Genomic DNA, 26,994 nt, shown 5'->3' on the forward strand with positions numbered 1-26,994 from the left:
GGACGACGTTGAAACGCCGTTTTACCTTGGTCGCTTGGGTCGCTTGGGTCGCTATGGGGCAGGCGGGCGACAAGCCGGAAACGGAAGCGTACCGTACCCATCTGACACGGCAGAGCTCGAAGAGCATTTCGATGGAAACCGCCTTCTCACTTCGGCGAGCATTGCAACTTGCAAGCCCCTTTCTTGCACGGCGCACTCCACAGCGGCAGCTACCGGTGGTTTGGGTTGGTTACGCTGAGGGTTGGTGGCAAAAAGTTCGTCTCGTCCCAAGAGCTGGGGGATTTCCGGCGGTGGGACGCGGTACAGCGTCCTGTTGGTCAACGTGGGCGAGCAACAACGCAGTTCTATGTGCAGAGCATTGACTTTTTTCGCCAAAAAATGATTCGCGTTTCTCTTGTGGCGTCCGGCGCCCGCCGACAGCCTTTGAAGTCGACATTGCCGACGACATGAAGCTAACAGGAAGTGCCAGTTCAAGAGTGGTCCCCGGGCAAAGGACGCAAAGCTCACCCCTGCTATTGTCGGCTGCCCCCGGCTGAGGTTTCGGCACGAACTTCGCCCCCTTGGCACAGTTTTCCAGCCTTATCTCCGGCAGTGAGGGTTCTCGAATTTTGATATGCTTGGGGGCAACGGTAGAATGTGGTGTCGAAGGCTAGCAAGAGTTGTACGGGCGGCATTTCGAAATAATAAATAAGCAACAAGATTGCAAGAAGCTGTCTTGCCATTTTGCGCCTTGCAGCTCGGTTCCCCACGGCAAGCGAATCCTCACCGGCCGTGTCGGACAAAAGGCCCCTTTTTGTCAATTCGCGCGGGAACCGGCGGGGCCGACCCGTTAAACGGCCCCCATTGTGGTCCACCGCCTAGCGGGTCGTGATCTCCATTGTTCGCTTTTCACTTGATGGCCCGGCCCCCTTGTTCCAAGACCTCGGCCTCTGATCGTCATCAGGAAGGAAGTTGCAGATGCATGCAGCATGCGAGATTTTACCCCCTTGCTGGCTCGGCCCCATGGCGGAAAAGAAGGGCCGGTGATGCTTTCCGAAACTTTGACAGGAGAAAAATCATTGCTGGGCATCGCAAATTGAGCAGTGCGGTGGCGGAAACGCCTTCTTTTTGGGCTGCCCTGCGATTGGGATGGAAACCATTTCCATATGCCCGTCACTCCTGTCCTTTGCTGGCTGGTGACCATAGCGTGGGACTATCAAAATAAGGGGGCCACACGTTCCTGTCACGCTTGCTAAGCATGAACGGCGATCCCATGTCGACACCGGTTCCACGCCCGTGGAACCTGGGGTTCAAAGAAAGTTGGGATAGAACCCCGGCAGATCGGGGTGCACACTTTCTTTGAGCCGTGGTAAATACAAGGTGGTTCCCACCAACCCGCTTTGCAGGGCTTCCCTCGAAAACAAACTCCAACAAGGTTCCCGTCAACGGCCTCCTCGCCATCGTCCAGGTCCAAAACACCCAACCTACAACGTTCTATGGTCGCCAACCGAATTCTCACCAGCCCACCCGAAGGACGGCTGACGACGGTCACGCCACGGATGGTGACCTAACGCCGGTATGCGGTCCTTTACGAACGCGCAGGCCGTTCTCGGCCTGTGCCTCCTCGCACTAAGCAACTCCGCCCTCGTCATCGCCGCGGCTTCCGACCCAGTTCCAACACCAGGCCCTATCTCACTGCAAGATGGCTTTGCTTCGATGCCCGACTGCGCGGTATGTCCCTTTCAGGGGGTCGCTGAGCCCGCTGTTGCAGGACGAGGTCCAGAGTAGCTGATACATCATGCTAGAAAACTTGCTTCACGGATGCACTCAGCAAGTCTCACTGCACCACCCCGGAGGCCTCTTGCCTCTGCCAGGATACCAAGTTTGAAGATGCTGCGACAGCATGTATCATGTCCGGCTGCTCGATCAAGGAATCTCTCGGTATGCACCCATGTTGCCCAGCCGCAGCACCCTCTGGAAAGCGAGGAGGAATTTGGTGCTAACGATGACTTGTGTGTTGACCAGCCGCCAAAAATGCTACTTCCCTGATGTGCGGGGAGCTCCCGGAGAGGGACGGCAGCGTCATCACGCTGTACTCGGTGTTTATTGGCCTGGCAGTCGTGGCGGTGCTGCTCCGGGTTGTTGCGCGGGTGCTCACCAAGGCGTATTTCTGGTGGGATGATTTTGCCAACCTGTTTGGGTTTGTAAGTGTGGACAGCGGCCGGGATAATTACTACCGGGATGTGTTGTGGCTAACAGGGATCGTAGATCGGGTCGGCGGTGTTTACAGCTATGAACCTGCGAGGTATGTTGAGAACCTTGTTCCATATGTCAGGGCATCGGTCAAGCTAACTGTATTTCGTATCTTAGCCATCGATATTGGCCAGGCCCTCGACATATGGTTTGTGCCTGAGCGGAACATCACCCTCGTTCTCAAGGTCAGCGCAACTCATCCCCGATGCCAAGCTGGGCGCGTCGTCGCGCAGCGAGACTAACACACCGTCCAGTACTTCTTCGTCGAAATGCTCCTCTACACCATCACCCGATTCTTCGTCCGCGCCTCCATCATCCTCTTCTACATGCGCGTCTTTCCGCCAAGCCCGGGCAACAAGCTCGGCCGCATCGTGCAATACACCATGATCTTCAACTTTGTCTACAACTTCAGCTTCCTCTTCGCCGTCATCTTCCAATGCACGCCAATCTCGGACTTTTGGACGCAGTGGGAGGGCACCAGCCAGGGCCACTGCGGGAATGCGAATATCCTGGCTTGGGTCGCGGCCGCCACGGGGATTGTGTTTGACTTGTGGTTGCTGGCGCTGCCGTTCTCGCAGCTGTGGGCGCTGAACCTGCACTGGAAGAAGAAGTTGATGGGGGGGATGATGTTTTTCGTTGGTGTTGCGTGAGTGATTCCTTATTGAGATCTGGTGGCACCAAAGTTTCAGCACGCCCTGCTAACGGCCACACAGCGTCATGATTATTAGTCTGATTAGGCTCAAAACTATCAACGAATTCACCCGCGCGGTCAACCCAACCAGTATGTCCCCCATCTTTACTAACGGGTCAGGACTTTGCGTGTTTCTAATACAGTCTGCAGGGGACATCGTCCAAGTATGCCTCTGGTCTGGCATCGAACTCGACGTCGGCGTCATTTGCCCCTGCCTGCCCTCCTTCCGCCTCCTTCTCCGACGACTCCTACCCCGCGTCATGGGCACTTCCAAATACGAACTCGACCCGATGTCCGAAGGCGGTGGAACCAGGAAGAGCGTGGCCGGGATGCCCACGGCAGGAACAGGAGGGCTGGAAGCAGGTACTGCAGTGAAGACGGGAGATGGGGAATTTGCGAGCAAGGAAATGGGACATGGGTATACTAGCAGTGGTGGGACCACTATTGGTGGTGTTGGGAACTATGGGCAGCACAACAACAACAGGATCTTGGTGGAGAACACAGTAGCCATCAAGTACGGGAGCGGCAGCGAGATCTCTAGTGAGGATGCTCGGAGCTCGGCGAGTGTGAAGGGGCTCGTGGCGCCGAGTCGGGCGCATATGATGGAGGATGAGGGCGACAAAATGGGGTATAGGAGGAAGAAGTAGAGCGGTGGGAATGGACGGGCGGTAGTATTCGTACAACGATTACACGGGATGGGACGGGACTCGACGGAACCGGTTTGGGCGGGTGGCTTTCTGGTCTTGGGTTTAGCGCAGCATTAACATACAATCTTGGTTTTTATTCTTAATTCTTAATCATGAATGCTGGTGTCTTGGAGGAGAGGGTGGCTCGCTGGAAGCGGTCATGGCTTTCATGATAATGGGGGGTCTGGGCGGGTGAAACGCGAGTTGTGATTCTGACAGCCCGGTGGTGCGATGTGCCACCGGTGTAATTTTAGACGCTCAGCAGACATGCGTCAAGCCACGACGGCTCAAATATTCCGGTCAAGGCTCGAGGATTTGCCGTGTCATGCTCTGTGGAACTACTAGCAGAGCTCGGACCTGGCGATGCCGGCTCAAGCCATGAGTTATCAGATTTCCGGGGACACAGATCCGACTCTGGCAGGGTCATCGGATCCTAACACGTGGACAGCCCAGATCACGATCATTCTCGTTCCTGCTCGATCCTTAACTAGTGAGTTAGTTAGTGCACACCTCTTGGCTCCTCGATCTACACTAACTAATTTTCATCGACACGCCATGCGACCATGCGGCCATGGTAACATCGCGCTCTGGCCACAAGTCTGACAAGTCTCGCTCACCTGCCGTAGATCGTAATACGCTAGGTGCACTAGCTTATCTCCGTGATCCGGACCGGGAAGGGATCTGGGGTGTCACCGTTTTTGAGGGGAGGATTCGTGGAGTGAGGCGGTAATCGAGGCCTGAGCTAACGTTAGGGCATACACTACACTATGACAAACCTCGATCTCGATTTCGATCTCGATCTTGATTGTGTGTGTCCAGCTTGAGGTTTTGATCTGCCGGCCACAGACCTCACTGCTTGTGCCTCGGCGTCGTCATACCTCGGCTTAGCTAGCAATTATGCTCTTGGCCTGTCCAAGTCCATTCTCGTAACAGTCTGTCTGTTATGAGACACTTTTAGGGCAGTCGTTCGGTTTAATAGGTTCTGCGGTTTACACTGATCGTCAGGTTGGGTTGACTTTGACCATTGATTGTTGCTGACCGAAAGAGAGGCGACTGTAACGTCCAAGTGTCACCTTGGTTGTTTCGTTATCGCACTTTCGATTCAATGGCAAATGAGCTTTTTCACTTGTCTTGCCATCTGATAACCTTGAATTATGCTAATGCCGTTGGACAGGCAGCTGAATCTACGATACGACCGTTTTGTGGGTGGTAAAAGAGTAACGGTAGGACTTGGCATCACCACGAGTTTTTTGGACACTCGACGTCGAACCCCGCGATAATTAGTACCCACCGTCTCACAGAATACTATATAGGGTCAATAAGATGTGTCTGTTGGTGTCAATTGGTACCGGGCTAAATACATGTTACGTTGTGGGAGCAAAATTACCATGTACGTACATAATACATGCGGAATTCCCCATCGGTGTTACACCATTGTTCTCGGCATCAGGGGTTCCCGACGTAGTGTACTACCTTACTGTATGTATGTAGGAGCCGCTCAACAACCTGTGCACGTTGCACGTCTCATCGAGTTGAGCTCCGCATATTCTTGTCCCCACCTGCATGCCACCGTGCCATTCTACAACCCCTCTCATCGATTCCTCTCCAATTCCAACGTCATTCCAACCTCAACCAAACTCTAACCCACCAACCTCACCTGCAGAATCCATCACCACCACCGCCCAAAATGGTCAACATCAACCTCGCCTACACGGCACCCATCAACCCGCCGGGTGCCTCCCCCGTGCTAACTCCCGCTCAAGTCTGGACTGGCCTGCAATACAAAGTCCGCCGCGCCGAGAAATTCGTCCCCGTCATCACCCACTGCGAAGTCCTCTCCGAAGAAAACGCGCCGTCTTCCTCTTCTTCCGCCTCTTCCGGATCTGACAACACGAACAAAACCCACACCATAACGCGCCTAGCCACCTTCCGCGCAGGCGCCGGCCCAAAGGGAGGCGGTACAGTAAAAGAAGTGTGTAAACTGCATCCGCCGTGTCGGATTGATTTTGTGCAGGAGGATGGCACGACGATTGGGAATTATGTGTCGCGGGGGCCGGAGGGGGAGTTGATGATGACGTATGTGTTTGAGTGGAGGGTGGAGGGGGTGGAGGAGGGGGGGGAACGGGAGAGGGAGTTGGAGGGTGAGTTTGCGAAGGTGAGTTTTTTTCTTTGTTTGTTCCTTTTCTGTCGATTTTTCCCTGAATTTATGTGTTTCTTTTTTTGTCGTTGCATCGTGCGTTGAGGGCTAACAGGCGATAGATGGCCAAACTAGCTGTGGAGGGCAGCATCGAGACGATCCGCAAGATTGTGAGGGGAGAAATCGAGATGGACTAGAGCTGTTCAGTAGGGGACTGTTATCACGCACATAGTAATACGGCGTAATTGATGACAAGTCTCGACTGAACAAAAACAACGCAAGTGATATTAACTAATAGCAATGCCTGCCGATGTCTGTCTACTCCAACCCATCACACCCCCGCCCCCCACGCATACGGCGCATGCATCATGATCATATCGTCATCCAAGAACGCCCGCGTCCGACACATCACCTCCGTTACCGTGTCGTCCTTATTCCCATCCTCATCCACTCCCGGATGCCTCACCATATCCCAAAACCTCGCCAGGCCGCTAAACGGCAGATACGCCGGAAACATCCGACCAAGTCCCGGATTCTCCTCGAGGAGTCCCTCGTGCGGGTCCGACTGCCCGTTTCCCGTAGACCACAGTCTTGGGTTGCTTATCAGAACGGGCGTGAACCGGCCCAGGGCATCAGGCCGTTGTTTTCTCTCCATGGTCGGGTCGGTTTCTGGGCCGACGTCGTATCGGTCGGAGACAAACCACCAGGCGGAGTCGCCGCAGAGCTCGGGCTGGGGTATGTCTTTCATTTTGCCCACCCGCTTGAAGGTTCCCTGGCCGTGGGAGCCGGTGTAGTTAACGTGCATTTCAGGGATGTTGATGGAGTTCATGCTGATCTCGATATCGGCTCTGATCTGGAGTCCTGAGCCCTCGCCGAGGTAGTGAGAGAATATTCTGTGGATGGAGAACGGGACGTCAGCGTTCGTTGGTAGGTGGCGGATAATGAAAGTAAGTTGTTTTCCACCGGCTGCGGTGCGGTGTGTGTCGGACTTACATCTTGGCTTTGCTCGGCCCGAGGATTTGCACGTTACTCCGTATCACCGCTGAGGTATTGAATGCTGCGCGCGCAACGGTTAGTCAGTACCCAGCTTTCTCGCGCTCAGCTTATTTACTCAACAAATTAACACGTACTAAGGTCCATATCCGCGGGCCACTGTATCGCGGGAAACGCCGGGCTGAGCTGGAACCAGGGCTCGGCTGTGTAATAGCCCAACTTCTCATGATCTTCGCGCGGGTATGAGAGGGTACCTGCGGCCAGACGCAGGGAGCAATCATCGCCGCAGCAGAGTGCCACGGATTGTGACACCCCCGGCGCATCCCTCTCCGAGTCCTCGTACCGCTGTAGGCCCTCGGGTATGACCCAGGTTCCTTGGACTGCTGCGAAGCTGCCGATATTGGGCATGTCGGAGGCGTGCATGCTCATGCCGCAGAGATCGGTCCGGTTCTTGTTGGCTTGGGCGGGAGAGGCGATGAGGAAAAGGCCCAGGACCGTGAGGGTGGTTGATGACCAGTGCATATTAGTTATTGAAGGCATTGTGGGTTTATGTGTATGAGTTCTTTTGGCAGGATAACAGTGTTGTTTTGGATCGGATGGCGAGTTCGAGAATGCTCGAGGTTGCTGGAAGTTAGTAAGAGAACGCACTCGCCCGAGGTTCTGGGTTAAGAAGGGCGAGCGGCCTCATGATAACTACCTCTAGTTGACGCTTTTATCGAGACCTCGAGTTGTTAAACCCTGCCGCTTTGTTGATACACATCACGCGGGCCAATCTCACTGGGTGACGTGTTCGATATGTTATTTTATGGACATCGGATCAACGGGCTCATTACAGTGAATCTTAAACGAGGCGTGCAGTTTTTGGTCGAAGGGCCAAGATGGGATGCCCGAACTATGCACTGGTGACTCTTCATGGCAACAAAGCGCTGCAGTGAGATATCGGGAAAATTCGGAGCTGGTAAGCCTTAGACTATGCTCGTCTTGTGTAATTAATTAGTTGTGATATTCCTGGCGATTGATCGAGTTGTACCTGACTCTGGGAATGATTACCTAATTAATTTCTCAATTACCTTGAGGAAGTATTGAGAGAGGTGATGGGGAACACCACAGGAATTTGGCTCAGATTTTGTGTTGGTCCTTCTTGGACTTAATTAGTATGGAACTGAGCACTCATCTTCTCGTCCTCCAACCCTAGGCTTTATTGGAGGCGACTCATGTCAAGTGGGTTAACTAGGGTTCTTGGAAACCCCGCCTTTCAACAACAAATGTTCCTTTAGCAACAAAGGTCACCACACTGTCAAGTTATAATCCCAAAACAGATACTGTACCTCGAAAATGGCAGAGACGCCCAAATACTACCCCGCAGGCTGGGACCGGGAACGGATGCTCAATTCGGCCGCCACCGGCGAAATCAACAATTTGTCTGAGGCAGAGCGGGATACATTCCGTGAAGGGTTGCGGCAAGACTTGGGAGATGAGGGTTTCCAGCAGTTTTTCGAGGAGATGTGGAAGCGGGAGAAGGCTGCCAAAGGTATGAAGCATCTAATTAGTCCTCTAGATATTTTCCCTTGTTTTATCTCAGGGTCGGGCATTTGATATGGAGCGCATCGCTCACCTAAATTACAGGCATCCACCCCACTCCAACAGAACCATCGTTTATGGAGACAATGCGTTTGCGCGAGGAGCGAATCGGGCCTGCTGCTCGGTGGGATCCCTGGGGATTTGTGGTGTTCAAGAGCCCCGAGATTCAAGACCACGAGGAGTGGGAGAAATGCAAGGATATGGTGGAAAAGATTGTGCGTGACTCAACGGAGATTTATCGGGGATATGAAGGCCTGGATGAATGTCTTGAAAGAATGAAGTTCCGGTGGGTTGAGGATGTGGAAGTTGGTGCTGGCGTGGAGGATATTGCGCGGTGAGTCTGGTGATGCTGTCAGTGCGCCTTACTTTTCATCTGACGGCTTCCGAACAATTAGGTTGTACGGCAAGATGGATCTCCCGCCAGGCCTCAAACACACCATGTGTTTGTACGTTACCCCGTCGTCTATGCGGTCGATTCTCGACTCGCCGATGCCGTCGACGGCAAATCGTAGGTATCGGGTGGATATTCCCTGGGTTGTTGCGGTTTCAGTACAAGCTGCTAGGGTTCAAGAATCGCAGGAAGAAGGTCTTACGGCGGATGAAGATGAGGTTGAAGGGGAGGATGAAGATGAAGTTGAAGGAGCTGAATGGCGCGGCTTCTTCAATGCTGCGGTCGAAACTCTACTCGAGGGTTTGTTTCCCATCGTCGCAAACGACTCCTTATCGCCATACGAGATTGGTGGACATGCTAGTGGGGAGGATATTTGGTGCGATCACACGAGGTATGGCGTACACCGGGCTGGCGTTGGATACTGGGATAGGAGGTCTGGATAATCTGGGGCGTGATTATGCCCGTGGGCGTGACCGGATTTGAATATCATGTCATCGAAGCTTAACGTAATCACTGTACCCCTTGCAACGAATAACCCGCCCCTATGGTCGTCGAGAGACCAGCCCAGGCGCTAAATTATACCGAACCCCAAATCGACAAGACAGGATTGCATCACTGGGACTCGTTGCCGTGAGAGCGAGGAGAACGAGTCGCTAAGTCCTTGATGGAGAGCAATACCCGCACAATGGTGGGTTCATCGTCTTTGAACTCCAAAGTTCGCCCCCTGGTATCAGGGTGGGGGACGAGCGTGGAGTTACCTGGGTGTAACACGTAGAACCGGGAGGAAAGACCGACGGTGGCAATCCCAAACGTGTCTTGTAGTCGTGCGTTTTCGCTCATTTCCATTCGATCCGCCGTCATTTGTGTAGTTAACTTGTCGACGATAGACGTCCAGGTGGTAGTGGGGCTCACCCCAGAAACGTGGTTGTCCACGATGACTGTGAGAAGCTTGTGCCGGAAACGTTTGACGTGGAGGACCGTTAATGACTGGTGCTCGAAGTGGAATCCGTCGCGGATGGAGAAGTAATTACTGAAGAGGTTGCTGCACAGGTTGCGGGCCTTGCCTGCGTCCCAATTCTGTGTTAGATCGTCATACCAGGATGACATGGCTTCGTACTGCATATACCGAGTTGTGATCATCTTTGTTAGAAACTTAACTTTTGTGATGAGACGCTTTGGGGAAGGAGGTGAGTCACTCACCCCGTCCATGTCCTGACCAGACATAGTGCGCTTCTTTTAAGTGTATAATATGCCGCTGACAATGGTACCTAACGGCGGTGTTCAAGATTTAGCGAATGGGCTTAACTGAGTGTTCCGGGACAAAGTTTGGTGCTGGATGTATTACGAGTGGGGCAATTATCTATTAATTAGGCACCCAGGCCCTGTCAGTGAATAGGCAGAGGATCCAGGATGCACGTGCCCTTGGCGAACCGAACAACCTTCCAACCAAGTTGGTGACCGTGACTTCCCAAATGATTCAAGCCTGGTCCCCAACATCAAAAATTTAATCCAACCTGTCTAGGAACACGGGTTGCTTAGCAGAAGCGCGCCACTGAAGGCAGGAGGCAGGAAAACGCATTCCTCGGTCCATAGCTCTTTAGTGAGTTGTTAGAACCCCGTTACCCCAATCGCTCTTCAGATACCTCAAATTCACAATTGCCTAAGTTCTAACGCTGCTTACCGACTTCCGAACGGGACGAGAAAACGGCTAACGTACGCGGGGCCTCCTTTCGGCGATTCACGTCGAAATACCCCCGTCACCGAAGGCAATCAATTGGTATCATCTCAACCTTGACCGTCTATCACCAACAGTTCAACGGCGAACGACTTTGCGTGTAGGAGTCAGGACTCGGGAGGGTTGATCATTCTTTAATGAACGTGCCCGGAGCTTTGGGCTACGCTAGCATCATTTCAACATGAGCTGGTTTCACCATTGCCCGTTGTGCGGATGGGTGTTGAACAGCTCGGGGACATGGACGGGAGAATTTCGGGCAGGTACGTGAACTCGCGAACCCAACATGGTCCACTTCATAACCCTCTGACAGGAGTCCCAAAATTTAGTATATTCGATGTCAAAGGAAGACTTCGGCTTGACTGGCGTCGGATGCTGTAGCTTGCAGACCCCGGCCCCTTTTACAGCTCCTCATAACCCTGAGGCTCGCTGGGACGATCCCGGCTACGATCACCCTCTAGCCGATCAGATCTTCTCCATAAAAGGTGGTACGCGTCATTCAAAACGCGGGTTCGCCTTCCACGACTCTTGCTGGTGGCTTCTCCAGCGGACGTGCTACCCCGCTGTGGTCCCTCTCAACAGGCTGTGGGAGGCCTGCGCGTCGCTCGCAGAGACTGACGCATCAGAGAAACTGGACTGGGGCCACGACTTCGGCGGGTTATGTTTCGCGGCAACGGATACCCGGTTCCCGTGGGAGCGGTTGCTCGGACCCCGTGAGTTTGCCGAGGCGGCCGCAGAGCCCCCGTACGGCGCCGACCCGCGCTCGAGCTTGGAAGCCAGGGAGATATTGGGCGAAGCTCCAGCAGAATACCCTCCTTCTGCTCCACCTTCTTTGCGGTTCGGGATGACCGCTGACACAAGAGGCCACGATCCGTTTGCCGTGCTCCCCCCCGAGATGTGCTTGGCCATTGCCGTGCGTCTACAGACCCGAGATGTTTTGCAGGCCCGCCTCGCGACCCGGTCGTTTTGGCCCATCTTCCACAGTCAGCAGTTTTGGGCGTCTCGATTTGACGGCCCTGCGGCTGAGCGATCGTGGTTTTTTGAAGCCCGTGACGCCCACCAGGAGAGACGCGGAGAATCTTTTGATTGGCGTTACTTGTACCGTCGTACCGCGGCTTCTCGTCTGCCGCTGGGGCTACGGAACCGAGAGCGGATTTGGGAATTGCTTCAAGGTGTTGTCCCATTGCTGGAGCTTCACTGGACCGAACACGACCCTGCCTACATGCTGCCAGTGCCACCGGGGGGCCCTGCTGAGTGGGAAAAGCAGCTCAAGTCCTGGCTTTTTGTTGGGGGGGATGTTGTGACTGATACACCGGGCGCGATTTCTTCATTTAGAATGGGAACGCGCGCACGATACGTTCGCCGAGTGGCTGTCCCGGCAGACATTACCAGAGTATCGGTTTCTACCATACGTATGGGTTTGTCGGAGTATGTTGCCGGTATCGCGCTGGTGTCGCCCAAAACGGGGTCTGTTTTGCGGCTCGGATTCGGCGAGTTCAACAGTTATTCCGTTCGGTTACCTAACAAGCTCTCGGGGTTCAACATCTCCGTCGGCATGTCTGGAATTCACGGTATCCAGTGTGTCGACAGCGAGGAGGGACCCGTCGATGGATGGCTTGGGTGGGTGCAGGACGTCCCTAAAACAGAGCGACTAGCATGCGGGCCTTCTCTCACTGCTCTCGAGCTTGTATTTGATGTAAGAAACGAACTCATCAAAGGAATGACATCCTACTAACAAAAACTAGGGATTGAAAGTGATAGGGCTGGCCGTTCCCAAGGAGAAGCCCTTGCAGTCCGCCAGCACCAACGACAAGACGTCACAGGTACGGCACATGGGCATCTGGTATCCCGCTCTACCGCCGACAACAATAAATTTAAATGAGGCGTTCTTCTTGAGCCAGCGACCATGCCTAGGATATTGGAGGGGATTCCGGCCCTTGTTTTGGACGTGCTTCGGTGGACCCGGCGGCATATATCTTCGCCATCTGACCAAGATTAGGCTTTGCAGCGACGCCTTGCGCCGTATCGAATTTTCATTTGACGTTGACGTTCCTGTAGAATGCCGCATGTTTGGCCGGCATGAGGACGACGACCTTACAGATGTCGTCGAGTTCGCCATCGACGGGCCCGGGGGCGAGGTCATCGATCAGATCGAGGTCGAACAGCACTGCAGAGGCCCATCCCAGGGGCCAGGCTGGCCGCCAGCGGTACCAGAGCTCACGGCAGTGAAGGTACGGTTTGTCCCCAACACGGCCTCAACGTCACTTCATGATTGTATTGTTGTGTCAAGTAGCATCGCGATCGCGGCTAACGCTGTTTAGATCTCCACCAACTGGGGAAGATCGTGTGAGTCAAGGGGCCGAGAGGCTTCCTGGGAGCTGGTCAGCAACGCGGTGTTTCGCAGTGAGCCTGGAACCGCCATCACTGGGTTTTATGGTTCGCAAGTAAGTACAATTTCGGTTAACTAGCGATATGGTTCGTTACTACACCGAGGCGGGCGCCGCTAATGCTGTATTGCGCCATTAGTACTACTTCATCCGCCCAACTCTCGCAAAATTGGGCGTGATGACTGAGTCGGTCCGGGGGTAGAGACGTGGACACGATCGATACCATCACACTGGCCCACGTTCAGTCGAGAGCAGGCGGTTCTCGGTAATTAATACGCGCAGGGATTCTGTTTGAACAAGAAATTGATATCCTGACCGGCTATCTAATACACTGTGCCTGGACAGGTCTCGGCCCATTGTCACAACAATAATCGTTTTACCTATGCACCTGCGAATACGGCTCGACTTACCTTTTGACCCCCCCTTTTCCATCCGCTCCACCAAAACACCTGCGCTCACCTGTTCAATACACCTCGTTTCCACGACACAGTTCTCCTTCACCTGGGGCTTCCTGCCCCTTCGTAGTCAATCACGACCGTTAGCAGACACAACAGCCTCGCCACTCTCATACCCGCTCAGATAGTCGCCAAACACCCGCTCCTCAACGTCCAAGTCCTTCCACGCTTTCCCGTTGCCCCCGGCGGCCCTTCGCGCCTGGCGACGGAAAAATACCCGCTTAGACCACTTCCACGCCTCAACGCCGGCGAAGAACAACACGGCCGCGACAAACACGATGCCCCACTCCCAGCTAATCCCCGTGTGCTTGAACACGACGTGGTTGATGACCGGGATATACAGCGTCGGGAACAGCGACACAAACCCAAACACAACAGCCCAAAACAAGAACCTGTTCCGCCACACATCGTGGAACCACTGCGTGAAATACTTCGTACTCCCCGGCTGCATGCGGAAAAACGACCGTCTCGCATCAACCACCTCCCAGGCGAGAAACAGCGAAAACCACGTCAGACATGCAAAAGTGGTCGCCCGCGCCCGGAACACCGTCTCACACCCCTGGTTGAACCGATCGTTGCAGTTCTCGCCGAGTTGGCCACCGCCCCAGGCATAGACGCGCAATACGAAGCTGGCTAGGCACAGGGCTGCAACCCAGAGGCCGTATACCACCATGTCGACAAGGAATTCAGCCGTGAAGATACCCGTGCGCAGGGAATGTGGCGGACGCCGCATGATATCGGGCACGGCGCGTTCAAAGCCGAGGCCCATGTCTGGTAAGCCGGAAGTGATCATGATAATCCAGACGATTTCCACAGGGGCCAAGGGGAAGACAGATAAAGACGAAGCATCCTTGAAGGCCAGGCCGACGAGCAAAGTACCGGCTTGCGCGAGGTTCTCAGCGAGGACGTGCAGGACAAATTTTTGGATGTTGTCAAAGATGCGGCGGCCTTCTTCGATGGCGGAGACGATGGAGGCGAAGTTGTCATCGGTGAGGACAATGTCGGAGGCGTCTTTGGCGACGTCGGAGCCGGAGAGGCCCATGGCTATGCCCACGTCGGCGTGTCGGAGGGAGGGGGAGTCGTTTACGCCGTCGCCGGTCTGGCGTTACTTATGTCTTAGCATTGTGAAGACAAAACAAAAATATAATAGAAAAAAAGAGAAAAAAAAGGGGGAAGAAGGAGGAGAAACCCACCATAGCAACAAACCTCCCCCTTCGATGCAAAGCCTGCACAACCCTCACCTTCGTCCCCGGCGCACACCTCGCCACAACCAACGGCAACACCGGCAACTTATCCACCTCCTCATCACTCAACTTATCAAACTCCCCCGCGGTCATAACCATCGCCCGCGCCACTTCCCCTCTCACCCTCCCGAGAGCCTTGGTGCTGGGTAAGATCCCGACCTCATGTGCGATCGCCCGTGCCGTGTCCGGGTGGTCACCGGTGAGCATGTGCACTGCGATTCCGGCTTCGTGGCATTGGTGCACGGCCGGGGCGGATTCGGGGCGCGGGGGGTCGTAGAGGCCGATTAGGCCGAGGAAGGTGAGGGAGGATTCGAGGGGGGTACGGGGGAGGGAATCCAGTGTGGTGTTGTTCTTGGCGTCGTTGTCGTCGTCGTCGTCGTCAGGGGAAGTAGTACCGGGGAGGAAAGAAGCAGGAAGAGGTCGACTAGCCAGAGCCAGGACACGCAGACCGAGAGAGGCTAAAGCGGACATGTTGGTCAGGACCTGGTCTCGGAAAGCATCGGTTATTTCGGTTGGCGGGGTGTTTTGGTCTTGGTCATCGTCAGAGGTGTGGTAGTGCGTGCAGACGTCCAGGACACGCTCCACAGCGCCCTTGGTGAAGACATGGTGGGTATTGGTTGGGGTGTGTTGGACGAGGACGCTCATGCGCTTGATATCGCTGTCGAAGGGGAACTCGGCGATGTCAAGCCATTCTGGTTTGCTATCCGTACCCTGGGTCGTATCCTTGGTGTGTGGGCCAGGGGGCTTGTTCGAGGTGAGGTTGAGTCGGTTCTTCCCAAAACGGCTGGCAAAGACTTGGATGGCGATTTCTGTTGGATCGCCCCGCGCAACCCAGGTGTTCTCTTTCTCGAAGACGGTGGCTACGTTGGCTAGCGAGGCCACAGTGAGGAACTCCTGAAGGCGAGATTTGCTTCCAGCGATGAGATCGCTAGGGGACGTCGTGGCCGAGGGCTTTTCGTCCGCGTTGTCGTTGGTGATGGTGTTGGCCCCCTGAGACGAGCCAAAGTCAATCTCACACGGCTCCCTCTCATCAAACCTCACCACCCCCTTCGTCGGGTTAAACGGCTCACTAGCCGTCAACTCCACCGTAAACGTCCCCAACCCTGCCACCCACGCCCCCCTGGCCACCATCTTCCCCTGCGTCAACGTCCCCGTCTTATCACTACAAATATCCGTCACCGCCCCCAACGCTTCTAGGCTCTTCAGATTCCGCACAATCACATTCCGCTGCACCATCCTCTTGGTCCCCGCCGCCATCGTAATCGTCAATACGACCACCAGCGAAGCCGGGATCATTGACAGGCCTGTGGCTACGGCGTAGATGACTACTTCCTGGCTGGTGTGGAACGCATTTGCGCCGAGCACGATAATTGCGCATACCACGGCTACGCCGAACAACACCATGGCCAGTTTACTCAGTTTCCTCTGCAGCGGCGTACCGACGCTGACCCCGAGAAACCGGCCGATGGCGTCGCCGAGCGTTAAGGTATACGCCTCTAGATACCGATGCGGACCAGCATGGCCGTCAGGTTTGCGTTTGACGGGCCGCACGCGCGGGTGGTCCTTTTGGTTGAGAGCGGATGCGATGGCGCCGATTTCGGTGAAGGTTGCTGTTGCGAAGACGATACCTTTCGCGCGGCCTTTGGTGACGGTCGAGGAGCTGTAGGCTATGTTGAGGCGGTCGCCGGGGCCGGTGGGAGAGGGGAAGGTGGTGAGGGCGTGTTTGCGGACGGGGAGAGATTCGCCGGTGAGGAGGGCTTCGTCGGTTTCGAAGTTTTTGGTTTCGAGGAGGCTGATGATGTTAGCAGAATTCTTGGGTTGGGTGAGAAAAGGAGACGAACCGGATATCAGCAGGAATGGTATCTCCCATCTTGACCTCGATCAGATCACCCGGAACTACGTCACCCGACGGAACCACGACGGCCTCACCCCCGCGAACGACAGTAGCAGTCGGCGAGCTCAGCGACCGCAGCGAGTCCATCGTCTTCTCAGCCGAGTACTCCTGAAAGAAACCAACCACAATATTCAACATAATCACCGCGGCCACGACCCCGCCTTCAATCCACGACTGAATCCCAAAACTAACCGCCATCGCCAAGATGAGCACCTAATACCCCGACATTCACATCAGCACCCTTTATCTATTTTCAACGGTGAACAGAAATGGGAACAGTTACCAAAGTCATAGCATTCGCAATCTGAGCAACAACAATCTTGAGCGGCTGCACGCCTTCGTCCTCACCCAGGTCGTTGCGACCGAAGCGCTCCAGTCGGGCATTGGCTTCGGCGGGGGAGAGGCCCGAGAGGATGTCGGCGTTCAGCTCGGAAGCGACTTGCGTGGCCGTGAGGGCGTGCGCGGGAAGGGAAAGGGGGTGGTTGGATTGGCCTGAGATGTGCAGGGGGGAGGCTTTGGACTTTTCTTTGGCCATGGTGATGTTGAGGTAAATGGTGAGTAACGATGTTATGATGGAGGCTATTGCTGTGATGAAGTTGAACAACAGAACGAGGTTTGGTTGTTCTTGGATTGTTCTAAAACGCCAGGCTCGGGGAAATCCCATCTCATATACCATTCCACCCCCAACTTTTATGACAACGACATCCCTGGGAACTGTCTTGGCCTGCATGCGAGGCTTGCCACGCCCAGTTCTTTATCAGTCACAAAAACGTTCTACTTGCTCTCGATTTGCTCCTCGACAAAACTTCCTCGTGGTTGTGCATTCTTGGCCCTTCTCGGCATGCTTGGCGATGGAGCTCGGTGTCGGTTTGGTGTATGGAATGTGCACAAATGGTTTGGAGACTTGGGGTAGAATGGCAGGGGAATTCCTCCTGGCTTGTCTCGGCATCGTCATTTCTTCCATTGCTTTCACCCGCTGAATTCGATATAAAACAACTCCCACCGTGGTCTCAAACTGAAGAAACTGAAGTGGCAAACATGTCGTCATCTCCCAACGCAGGGGCAATCTCCAACCTCTCTAAGGACAACCGACAACCCTTTTCCAACCCTACCCGCGTTACCCGCGATTTCCGTGCCGAGACTTCTACGCCGAGACTCCCATGCCGAAGACCCGGAAGACGTTCGAGAACCCCGCTTGGCCACGCACATTTCTCCCGAGCCAAGCCTGCCAAGATCTCGGCGAGAACGGCCGGTGGGCCGGCTGGACTCGCTACATACCAGGACGCCGGTGGGGTTTGTCTGCGAGCCAGAGAAACTTACCTCGGGTCCGGGTTGGGCCCAGCGTGAGTTCGCGTGTGTGGGCGGCAAGATGTGCGTTGTGGAGGGGAGAAAAGGTTGCGATGGAAGATAGGGAAGACGCTGTGATCTGCTCTGTATGGGCTGTTTTGTGTGTGGTTTTGCGTATTTGGTAAGAGGGCACGCGAGGAGCCGGTCTGTACTTCATAATAATTAGAGCTTCCGGGCGTTGTAGGTAATTACCGTATTGGGATTTGTTGGGATTTGGGACTAAGAGATGGCAAGGTCGGCCGAACTTCCATACGAACATCAACGGCCTTGACACAACATGCAAGCAGGTTTACGCAGTTGCAGCCAGCAGTTATCTTCCGAATTGTAATCGCTTTGTACTACTTATATAATTATATATGTCCTGTGTATAATGGGGTCCTCGCTAATAACCTTTGAATCTGCACATTTAACCGTTTAGTGGTCTTGTTTACCCGTTTTATTCCAATTCGGGAAGCTGTATACCTGGGATGAAATATCCTGTAATCAGTACAGGTGTCACAAGACTGGCGCCTGAGTGGCTTTTAACAGTTGTGATGAAGCGAAGAAAGCGGCGGACCTGAGGTAATATACGAGGTGAGGAGGGCTGCATATATATAAAGAGGTGCGTGCGTTGGACTCGGAGCGGGTTCTGATGTCATGTTTCCGGAAACGCTCTCGTCGGTTTCCTGGCTGCGATGCGATGCGGGTTTGTCTGTGCAATCCATTCGCCTTGCCGTTTTCCATCTTCTTTCGACGTTTCCAAACACCTACAACACCATCGACAACTCTTTTCTCGGCAAATGGATCACATTTGTCTGCGGCTTCGCGAGCTTCGGTTTCTTGTCCCGGCATACCGGCGGAGGTTATCAGCCCAGAAACGATGCACCCTAAACATCCCCTCCGAGCTCGTGGACATGATCCTGAAGCACCTTCCGCCAGAATCAGCCATTGCGTTCGCCCTAACCTGCCGCGGGCTTTTCTTCAAGCATTTTCCTAAATCGGCCGCCGCCCAGCTATCCGCACCCTCCAGAGAAACACTGCTCCAGTGGCTTGAGCAAGATAACCCAAGGCTCTACTTTTGCCACGGCTGCGCCTGCCTCCATCGATGGCGCGCGACGCTGAAATACAACTGCTTCAAGACCTACGACGGACCATGTTGGTGGAATCGGGATCGTCGTGACCGAGGCCGTGTCATGCGTCAGTGCGTGTCGACCTTGTCACTTAACCTCACATATTCCTGGGCCCGGCTTGTCACAAACCGCTATCTCTACGGGGCTCTTCACGGCCCGCCTTTGCAGGACATTGAGGTGACCCACCGTATTCCCTTCTGTAGTGAGATTGTCACGACCTTTTGGCGTGCCAAGATCATCGGCAACAACCTCTATCTCCGTGGCACCATGGTGATTCAGGGCGATGGGGAAAGGGGAACCGCGCGATCACTGAGAGCCTTCATTAGACTATTCCAAGATTCCCTGGTGTGCCGTCACTTTAAGGCCAGTATCATTTCTGAATTAGGCGGCGACGAGGAGTGCTCAAGTCCCTTCCGTCTAACCTCTGGAACGAAGATTCGGTCGTCCCCCGTTTGTTTCACCGACTATTATATACGTGTTGCCTTGAGGGACTTTCCAACATTAAGCCGAATAATTCGAAAGTTCGGGTCCAAGCTCAATCAACGACGTCCCAGCGAACGCGAGGAGTGGTCCATCGAAGTTATCCGGTGGCATAACCTTGGACAGTGTCGATCCCCGCACGATCCAGAATGGCACAACCTTGTAAACAGGTCTTCGCGAACCTCGAGAACAAGGGAGGACATGTGTGGGGCTGGGATGATACACAAATTGTGGAGGGAGGCGGAGGTCCAAGAACGGGAACGAGAAATCGAGACTGGACGAGGAAAACGGTGTGAGGCAGGCAAACTCCAAAAGGCGCAAGTTACTGAGTGGCAACTCTATAAGGAGAACTTGGAGAGAGATGGAGGAATCATTGATCAGGAGCCATGGTACGCATGGCGTCGTGTCGGATGCTTGATGTATTCTCTGCACACCCTGGATTGAACAGCGCCTAGGTACATAGAGGAGGACTCCGTATATTACTGCATGTAGACCGCCAAAACACTTCACTCGTCTTTTTGCTAAGAGCTGCCCATCATCGCCAAAGTGTCCACCCAAGTATCTCACCCCCAAGTCATCCTTTGATCCCTGGTTAGCCTTGCTGCGAGCTTATCCACTGCCCCAGAGGTCCCTGACCGGCGAGTGTGAAGGTGTCTGACGAGATTGGATCGGAAATCTGTCAATAGGAACCAATGGCCGCGGACAAAGGAAGGGAGAGACAGTACGGAGTTGAGGGTCAAGCTGAGGATGCGAAAGAGAAACGTTGGTTGTTGAGAAGGGCTGGGATACGGCCTGGGGACGGTTGGAACGCGGCTAGAAAACGACTCGTGGAAGCAGACCAACATGGAGGCAATGCCGCAATCCTGTAAAGGGAGTCAAGTGCAGCTGGCCCTCTGACAAGACGACGAAGTACAGGATTGAGTGCAAGAAGGGGAACTCACAAAAGCAGCTCGTCTTGGCTTCCCCTGTCAAGGGTACTGAACCCCAGCACCACGATAAGGTGCGAGCTGGTCGCTGGGGGGCCTCTCTTGCGAGAGACCCCCACCACTCCTCGGGGAGCGGTGGAAGGCCGGCGCCTCTAGCCAGCGGCTACTTCAGCGACTACCCCACTAGCCGCTGGGTGGCCCATGCATCCCTGTTCCCGGGGCTTTGGGAAAGGCAGAAACAGGTTCTGGGAGCCTGTCCAGCATCTTGGTAAGGACTTGGAGGACCTGATCACCTTTCGATGTCGCATCCTGAACATCCTCGCGTTTCACAAGGGCTTGGACGTCGGTCCTCAGACCACGGACGTCCTCGCGAACCTCTTGCACGACGGTCATAAGATGCTCGTACTGGTTCGTCTGCTGAAGAACTTCCTCGCGAGTCGGTAGCTCTTGCAAGACGGCCATCAGCTGCTCGTGCTGGTTCCTGCGCTCAAGAGCCGTCTCGCGCAACTCTGTCCTCACATCAGAAACGAGCTCGACAATCGACTCCTGTGGCTCAGGGGTGGGGCCCTGAACAACATTCTTAATCGATTTGACATCTTCGCCGACAGCTTCAGTCTTCCCTTCAAGCCTGGTTAGCACCACCGTCAAAGGTCCGAGATCCTGTTCAGGAGTGGAGGCCTTGGGGAACCATGAGGGAAAAAAAGCTCGGACAATGTCAAGGAGGAGCTGGCAGATAATAAGGCCACCACGATATGGAGTACAGCGGAGCGCTAGGCACTGCAGTCTTGGCGAACACATTTTTATTTTCCGTCAACTGAACCCAAGGTTGGTAGTCTTCACCGTTTTGTTTCCGCGGATATGATCCACTGTGTACAGACCACCATTTTAGGCATCCAGCAGGACGGGTTTGGAGGCCTTCACTAGGTTAAGCCAGCTGGTCGTCCCGGGGAAGGAGGTTGCTTTGGTACAATGAATGAAGCTCACCTATCTGTTGTTTCACAGAATTATGTAATTACCTAAAGTGGTACAACACTCCGTATTCAATCGTCCACCAGACAAGAAATAACACCAATAATTATACCGTGGGAAAAGAATCTAGCTGATAAATATTTATAAACCGCATTATATCTAGTTCAATTTGTTTACTTTGATACCTTCTTTATTGAGTACCAAAAACGACAAGTTTGGGTCGATTTTCGATTTTCGGTAATTATAATTAGTGCTGTTTCGTTGCGTGGGGAATTCTGGTTTCACCTGAGTCCGAGGCCAGAGGGCCTTCAGCAGCATGTAGATTGTGGAACTATCCCACTTTGATGATGGGAAATGAATATGCTGGCGTCGAGCGTGCATTGTATGACTGGTTATTGATTATTAAATACCTTAACTCCAGACATCGTAGCTGTTTCGACACCATCAACAACCAACTTCAACAGTGCAACGGGCCAAGCTTCCTAACCGACGACAATGAGCGCCAGAACTCCCAGAAACACCTCTGGAAACACCACCGGAAACACCGGAACAGCCAGAAACACCAACGGAAGGGCTGGGAATGCCACAAACACCGGGAACGCTGGGAACGCCAGGAACAATACTACAAACACCGCAAATACCCGCACGGGCAGTAATGCAGCAACCGCCGGGGCCGGCGCCGCCAACACCCCGTTGCCTCAATTCATGGCCGAAATTGAGGTTTACATCAAGCTGAAACCCAGCGTGGAAGCTGCGCTGAGAGAAAAGAAACGATCGAACTTTTCTTCTTTGCCACTGCACTGGCAGCGTTAGGACCTTGACCTCTGGAACGACGCAGAGGGTACCGTCAAAGCGTCGCAGCGGCGCTGGGTTAATGAGGCCGTTACAAAAACTATCGCCGGCGTTTTGGGCGAGGATTACGGATGGCGGTGCGACCCGGATATCAGCTTGCGAGACGACTGGCTCCAGATCGGCTCGGATGCTGAAGCAAGGAAGTGGTGTATGTATAGCGACAGTCAACCTTTTCAATATGCTGATTATAGTATTAATGAGTTATAGGGGGCATCGAACTCACTACGCCACTCATGTCGGTATTGGAGCAGTGGCAACGGGAGATCAATGCGGTTTGGGACGTTCTTGGTAAGACGTTCGACTTCTGGACCGACAACCTCTGCGGCTTCCACGTCCACATCAAACCCGGGCCCACCAGACAAAGCCGTTACACGCTGGATCAGATTGTCAAGACGGCCAAAGGAACCTACTTTTGGGAGCATGCGTTGTCCCGCCTCGTGCCGCAGAGCCGTTCCTGGAATGAGTACGCCCTGCCAAACGGCACTGCTTTTGGCGGGCCCGAAGACATGTCCGTCTCCAACCAAGGGTGGACGCCGCTCTTTTCCAAGATCGACCGACTTGCGGCTGTATCAGAGTCCAAACTTGTCGATGCCATCAAAGGCGGGGAGACCTCTCGCGGCTGGACCGCGAAGCTATCAACCAACTTTTGCCCGCTCTACGAAAAAGGCACCATCGAGTTCCGTCGCCAGGCCGGCGTCGCCTCCGCCATGAGCACCATCCGCGGTATCCTCCTAGCCGTCACACTCCATATCAGCGCTCTCCTCTATGACTTCGACCGAACCAGTACCCGGCGGGACCGCCGAGACAGCGATGAACTACTCAAGGAACTCGCGGGGTGCATCAAAAAGCTTCCCGAAACATGCCACGGGACTCGGTTCGTGTACTGGCTGAAATGGTGCCACGACTCCTACGGCCCGGCGGGCGGGGCCCGTAGAGATTACACCGATGCGTAGATCAATATCAGGGAGGAGGCTTTTCGGAAGGGAGCGGAGCCTCCGAATCAGGTTACCTATGACCGTTTTGCTGAGGCTTGTCCTCCTGAAGCGCTGGTGCTGCCGGCATATGTACAGCCAGCGTCCACGGCTTCCACGGGCACGAACACCGCCCCACAAACACGACAAGGAACAGCCCCCACGGCCCAAGGAAGGGGAGGAGGAGTAGCGGGAGTAAGCGGGAGAGGAGGTGTCTCCAGCGTGAGAGGAGGAGGTCCTTCCAGCGGGAGGGGAGGAGGAGCCGTGAGCGGAAGAGGCGGCGCGGCGACCACCTCAACCCCATCCCGCACCAGTGCCACCACGCACAAACCCAAGGCGGAAGGGGCGGAGCATCAGCCCGAGTATTACTGCGATCGCCCACCAGCCCCCGAACCAGCGGTGGTGGTGGTGGTGGCATGACGACGATGCGTTTGCCTGAACGACCTGCGGCAGTGTCGTCTACTTCCTCCCGGCCTGTGGCCAGCTCGGGGAACAACAACACCACTAGTAATAACACTACTACGCCTGCTGCTGGACAGCGGCGGCGCCAGCAGCAGGGTTAGGGTGTACCAAGATCCAAGTGTGGTGAGAGGGAGTTTGGCATTGTACTCTAGGGTTTTTATCTGCTGCTATTTTATTTGCGGGTTCCCTCGGAAATAAGTGGGCGTCTTTGATAAGTCTGGAAGTTTAGTTTCTGTTGAAACGGAAACGGTACCTAATGCAAGGTAATTACAACGAAACAAAGGGGGCCAGTCCCCAGACGTTGAGATAGATAGGATAGGAGTTATCGGCGTCTGGTGGTTTCAAGACAACGGTTTTTATATGAAGCACAGTCCCGCCGTGTTCTAGCTTAAAATGACTTATTGATGTCTGGTTTCTTGGGTTTCGTTGAGAACAAAGTTGGGTCATGTTCATGTGCGTGACATTCACGAATCACGGTAAATGTGGGTACGAGGTCGAATTACCTATAATATTTACTCGGGAAATGGTCAAGGTACCTACCCAATAATTAATCTATTCCAGTCTCTCTTTACGGCCCGTGAGCCTTACTTAATGTATCTTTGAGCATGGGGCTATTCTTCTCCTCCCATGAACATCACATTTGGAACACGTGAAGTCGTGAATTGAGAATAACTATCTCGTGTTGTTGAGTTTTCAGAGGCTTCAGCCTCATGCAGGTGATCCTTTCGTGGTTAGCTCGTAATCGCGGGACGTCTATAGCCCGACCCCTGTACATACATGCAGATATTTATCTCACGATTTCCATGTCTCATGTCAAAACAAACCCGCGAATTCAATTCTCACAACACTCCCTACATAAGAACAACAACTCCAGAAAGTAAACCATGTCCTCAGGCGACCCCAACTGCGGCCTCTGCCGGGGCCAACGCTCCGAGCGCTGGTCCGACCTCCCCGAAATCAAATCCCACGCCGACGACGGCTGCCCCTACTGCGCCAACATGCTCGAAGGGCTGCTCTGGCTCATCCCGGACCTCGAAGCGCAATTCGGCGAAGATGCCACTTTCCGCTTCACCGGCTCCCGCGGCATGCGCGTGTATGCTGACCCGAACGGGTCTTTGCGGGATACCGAGCGCAACGAGGCCGTGGAATTGGAGTATCGGTGGTTTATGGTCGATCAGCCGCAGCCGTATGAGACCGGAGGGGATACGAAGGCGGAGGCGAGTTTTGAGAGGGCACGGGGGTGGATTGGGGAGTGTATGGGGGGTCATAAGCTGTGTGGGGGAGATGGGGTCGCGGTGTTGCCGACGAGGGTGTTGGATTTGGGGGAAGGGTTGAATGGGGACAGTGAGGAGGGTATCAAACTGGTCGAGACAGCAGCCGGCCAGGAAGGGAAGTACATCTCGCTGTCGCACAGCTGGGGCGGTGAACACCCCTTGACCACAGTAACCACCAACCTAGCCGCGCACAAAGTCGGCATCGCCCTAGCCGACCTCCCCCAAACCTTCCGCGACGCCGTGGTCATCGCCCGTCGGTTGGGGATCCACTACCTCTGGATCGACTCCCTCTGCATCCTGCAAGACAGCGCCTCAGACTGGGAGCACGAAGCCAGCCGAATGGCCTCAGTCTACCGCAACTCCTGGCTAACCGTCTACGCCACGGCCTCCTCCTCCCCCAGCAGCGGCATCTTCCGCACCCGCCAAGCAGTCTGGATCCAAGCCGACGAGCCCGAAGACGCCGAAACGCTCGACATCCTCTTCCCCGAAGCGGCCAAACTCCGCCAGGACCTTCGGCTATCCCTCCGTTTCAAACCCATCCACCCGGATTTCTCCCCCTACGCCGACCCCCTGCGGCAAGTATCCTCGCTCCCATTACTCTCCCGCGCCTGGGGCTACCAAGAGCGTCTCCTCGCCCCCCGCGTCCTGCATTTCGGCCCGCAGGAACTCTTCTGGGAGTGCATGCAGACCCTAGACTGCGACTGCGGCGGTATCAAGCTAGAGTCCCAGCACATGGGCAGCTACCTCAGCCGTAACACCACCGCCGAGCTCCCGCCCAAAGTCTCCCACTACGCCGCTCTCCACGTCGGCTCCGCTTCCCTCGTCAAGTCCCAAAAGAACAACGCATCCAAACCCTCCAAACGCCACGCCAAACTCCTATCCCGCTGGCAAGAACTAATCCAAGAATACACCCACCGCAGCCTAACCTTCTCCTCCGACCGTCTCCCCGCCTTCTCCGGCGTAGCCGCCGAAATGCTAACCTCTCTCGCCCTCCACGCCCCCGATAGCACAACCACGACCTACCACGCAGGCATCTGGCGCGACCTCCTCCCTCTCGCGTTACTCTTCGAACGTGGCAATATCACCCAGCCTGGACGGATCAGTATACTCGACCCGCGGCCTGCGCCCTCGTGGTCGTGGGCGGGTGTTGATGCGCCGGTGCGGTTTTTGGTTGATTTAGCTGGTCCACCTGCTTATGCAAAGACTGAAATTAGCGCGGAGGTCATAGAGTTGGTTACTGTGCCCGCGGGGGAGGATGTGCGAGGGAGTGTAAAACTAGGAGGGGACGCGTCGTTTTTGGTGTTGGAGTGTCCGTGTGTTGTGGCGTGGGCTTGTGTAGCGCCGGATGGGTATATGGTGCCTGGAAAGGCGTGGAAGAGGATTGGGGATGTGGCGAAGGATGGGAAGCAGGGGCCGGTGGAGGGGAAATTGGGGTTGGGGTCGTTTGGGGTTTCGAGGTTTGGAGATATTGGAAGGCAAAAGAAGAAGAAGGGGAAGAAGGGGAAGAGGGATGATTATGAGGAGGATGATGAGGATGAGTTTGTGCAGCGAGAGCCAGGGCAAGAGCCACTGACGTTTGTGCCGGATGTCAAGTTGTGTGATGAGAAAGGACAGTGGCTGTGGGAGGGAGAAGGGGAAGTGGTGTGTGCGCGGGTGATGCAGGTGGATAACACGGGGTACTGGTTGGTGCTGCGGCGCCTTGAAGGGACCGGGGAAGTCGGGGAGGTGTATGAGCGCATTGGCCTGGCCAAGGACTACGACGGGAGCTGGGAGGGGAAGGGAGCGAGGAAGCAGAGGGAGATGAAGAAGGTTAGGATTGTGTAGGCTATTTGGTGGTGGTTCTCTTTGTCTGTGTTGCCGTCATCTTGTTGACAGAGAAAAGAACAGGGGCTTGACGTAACAAGCACCCCGACGGGCTTGTGGATTGTGTACAAGCCCTTTGTGCTGCGCTAGTCTGTCATGCATACGCAAAACAAAGCCGATACCGCCCGAGTATTTAAGTCTCGAACCTCCACCCTCTTTTCGCATTAATATTCTCTTCGTCAAACCCCAGATGACATAATTTCACCGGCATCCCAGACCGTATTTTCTGAAACATCAGTCACTCATCTCGCAGCCTAGCCTGGACATTCCTGAGCTCGCCTTCACTTCACTTCCGAACCCTCAACTGCTGGCAACCAC

The 26,994-nt window shown here is 54.7% G+C and overlaps 11 protein-coding genes across 11 annotated transcripts; 7 read left to right on the plus strand and 4 right to left on the minus strand.

Moving 5' to 3' along the window:
- Positions 1-1,557: 1,557 nt before the first annotated feature.
- C8A04DRAFT_31706 (repressed by TUP1 protein 5) lies at positions 1,558-3,570 on the plus strand (the record flags this gene model as incomplete). Its single annotated transcript, XM_062781847.1, has 8 exons — positions 1,558-1,710; positions 1,785-1,920; positions 2,005-2,183; positions 2,248-2,284; positions 2,350-2,417; positions 2,487-2,878; positions 2,946-3,013; positions 3,074-3,570. 8 exons carry the CDS (start codon positions 1,558-1,560, stop codon positions 3,568-3,570), a joined length of 1,530 nt encoding a protein of 509 aa, XP_062634100.1.
- Positions 3,571-5,296: 1,726 nt separating this feature from the next.
- Positions 5,297-5,943, plus strand: C8A04DRAFT_39649 (uncharacterized protein; the record flags this gene model as incomplete). The annotated part of the gene is made up of 2 exons (XM_062784666.1): positions 5,297-5,764; positions 5,869-5,943. The coding sequence occupies 2 exons, from the start codon at positions 5,297-5,299 to the stop codon at positions 5,941-5,943; spliced, it is 543 nt and encodes a 180-aa protein (XP_062634101.1).
- Positions 5,944-6,077: 134 nt separating this feature from the next.
- On the minus strand, positions 6,078-7,261 carry C8A04DRAFT_14651 (uncharacterized protein; the record flags this gene model as incomplete). Its single annotated transcript, XM_062778181.1, has 3 exons — positions 6,078-6,639; positions 6,740-6,803; positions 6,877-7,261. The coding sequence occupies 3 exons, from the start codon at positions 7,259-7,261 to the stop codon at positions 6,078-6,080; spliced, it is 1,011 nt and encodes a 336-aa protein (XP_062634102.1).
- An 813-nt stretch (positions 7,262-8,074) lies between these two features.
- Positions 8,075-9,154, plus strand: C8A04DRAFT_31709 (uncharacterized protein; the record flags this gene model as incomplete). The annotated part of the gene is made up of 3 exons (XM_062781848.1): positions 8,075-8,270; positions 8,366-8,654; positions 8,716-9,154. The coding sequence occupies 3 exons, from the start codon at positions 8,075-8,077 to the stop codon at positions 9,152-9,154; spliced, it is 924 nt and encodes a 307-aa protein (XP_062634103.1).
- A 169-nt stretch (positions 9,155-9,323) lies between these two features.
- On the minus strand, positions 9,324-9,935 carry C8A04DRAFT_31710 (uncharacterized protein; the record flags this gene model as incomplete). Its single annotated transcript, XM_062781849.1, has 2 exons — positions 9,324-9,827; positions 9,912-9,935. The coding sequence occupies 2 exons, from the start codon at positions 9,933-9,935 to the stop codon at positions 9,324-9,326; spliced, it is 528 nt and encodes a 175-aa protein (XP_062634104.1).
- A 692-nt stretch (positions 9,936-10,627) lies between these two features.
- On the plus strand, positions 10,628-12,911 carry C8A04DRAFT_14664 (uncharacterized protein; the record flags this gene model as incomplete). The annotated part of the gene is made up of 4 exons (XM_062778186.1): positions 10,628-10,706; positions 10,773-12,139; positions 12,189-12,674; positions 12,765-12,911. The coding sequence occupies 4 exons, from the start codon at positions 10,628-10,630 to the stop codon at positions 12,909-12,911; spliced, it is 2,079 nt and encodes a 692-aa protein (XP_062634105.1).
- A 444-nt stretch (positions 12,912-13,355) lies between these two features.
- Positions 13,356-16,958, minus strand: C8A04DRAFT_31712 (uncharacterized protein; the record flags this gene model as incomplete). Its single annotated transcript, XM_062781850.1, has 4 exons — positions 13,356-14,384; positions 14,479-16,321; positions 16,371-16,636; positions 16,707-16,958. 4 exons carry the CDS (start codon positions 16,956-16,958, stop codon positions 13,356-13,358), a joined length of 3,390 nt encoding a protein of 1,129 aa, XP_062634106.1.
- A 1,591-nt stretch (positions 16,959-18,549) lies between these two features.
- C8A04DRAFT_14677 (uncharacterized protein) lies at positions 18,550-19,803 on the plus strand (the record flags this gene model as incomplete). Its single annotated transcript, XM_062778190.1, has 1 exon — positions 18,550-19,803. One exon carries the CDS (start codon positions 18,550-18,552, stop codon positions 19,801-19,803), a length of 1,254 nt encoding a protein of 417 aa, XP_062634107.1.
- A 665-nt stretch (positions 19,804-20,468) lies between these two features.
- On the minus strand, positions 20,469-21,083 carry C8A04DRAFT_14684 (uncharacterized protein; the record flags this gene model as incomplete). Its single annotated transcript, XM_062778192.1, has 2 exons — positions 20,469-20,651; positions 20,742-21,083. 2 exons carry the CDS (start codon positions 21,081-21,083, stop codon positions 20,469-20,471), a joined length of 525 nt encoding a protein of 174 aa, XP_062634108.1.
- Positions 21,084-21,749: 666 nt separating this feature from the next.
- Positions 21,750-23,640, plus strand: C8A04DRAFT_39651 (uncharacterized protein; the record flags this gene model as incomplete). Its single annotated transcript, XM_062784667.1, has 5 exons — positions 21,750-22,062; positions 22,093-22,254; positions 22,314-22,984; positions 23,060-23,390; positions 23,429-23,640. 5 exons carry the CDS (start codon positions 21,750-21,752, stop codon positions 23,638-23,640), a joined length of 1,689 nt encoding a protein of 562 aa, XP_062634109.1.
- A 783-nt stretch (positions 23,641-24,423) lies between these two features.
- Positions 24,424-26,637, plus strand: C8A04DRAFT_14650 (heterokaryon incompatibility protein-domain-containing protein; the record flags this gene model as incomplete). Its single annotated transcript, XM_062778180.1, has 2 exons — positions 24,424-26,262; positions 26,353-26,637. 2 exons carry the CDS (start codon positions 24,424-24,426, stop codon positions 26,635-26,637), a joined length of 2,124 nt encoding a protein of 707 aa, XP_062634110.1.
- Positions 26,638-26,994: the final 357 nt, after the last annotated feature.

Source organism: Dichotomopilus funicola, assembly GCF_033296635.1.
Source record: "Dichotomopilus funicola strain CBS 141.50 unplaced genomic scaffold C8A04scaffold_71, whole genome shotgun sequence".
NCBI lineage: Eukaryota > Fungi > Ascomycota > Sordariomycetes > Sordariales > Chaetomiaceae > Dichotomopilus > Dichotomopilus funicola.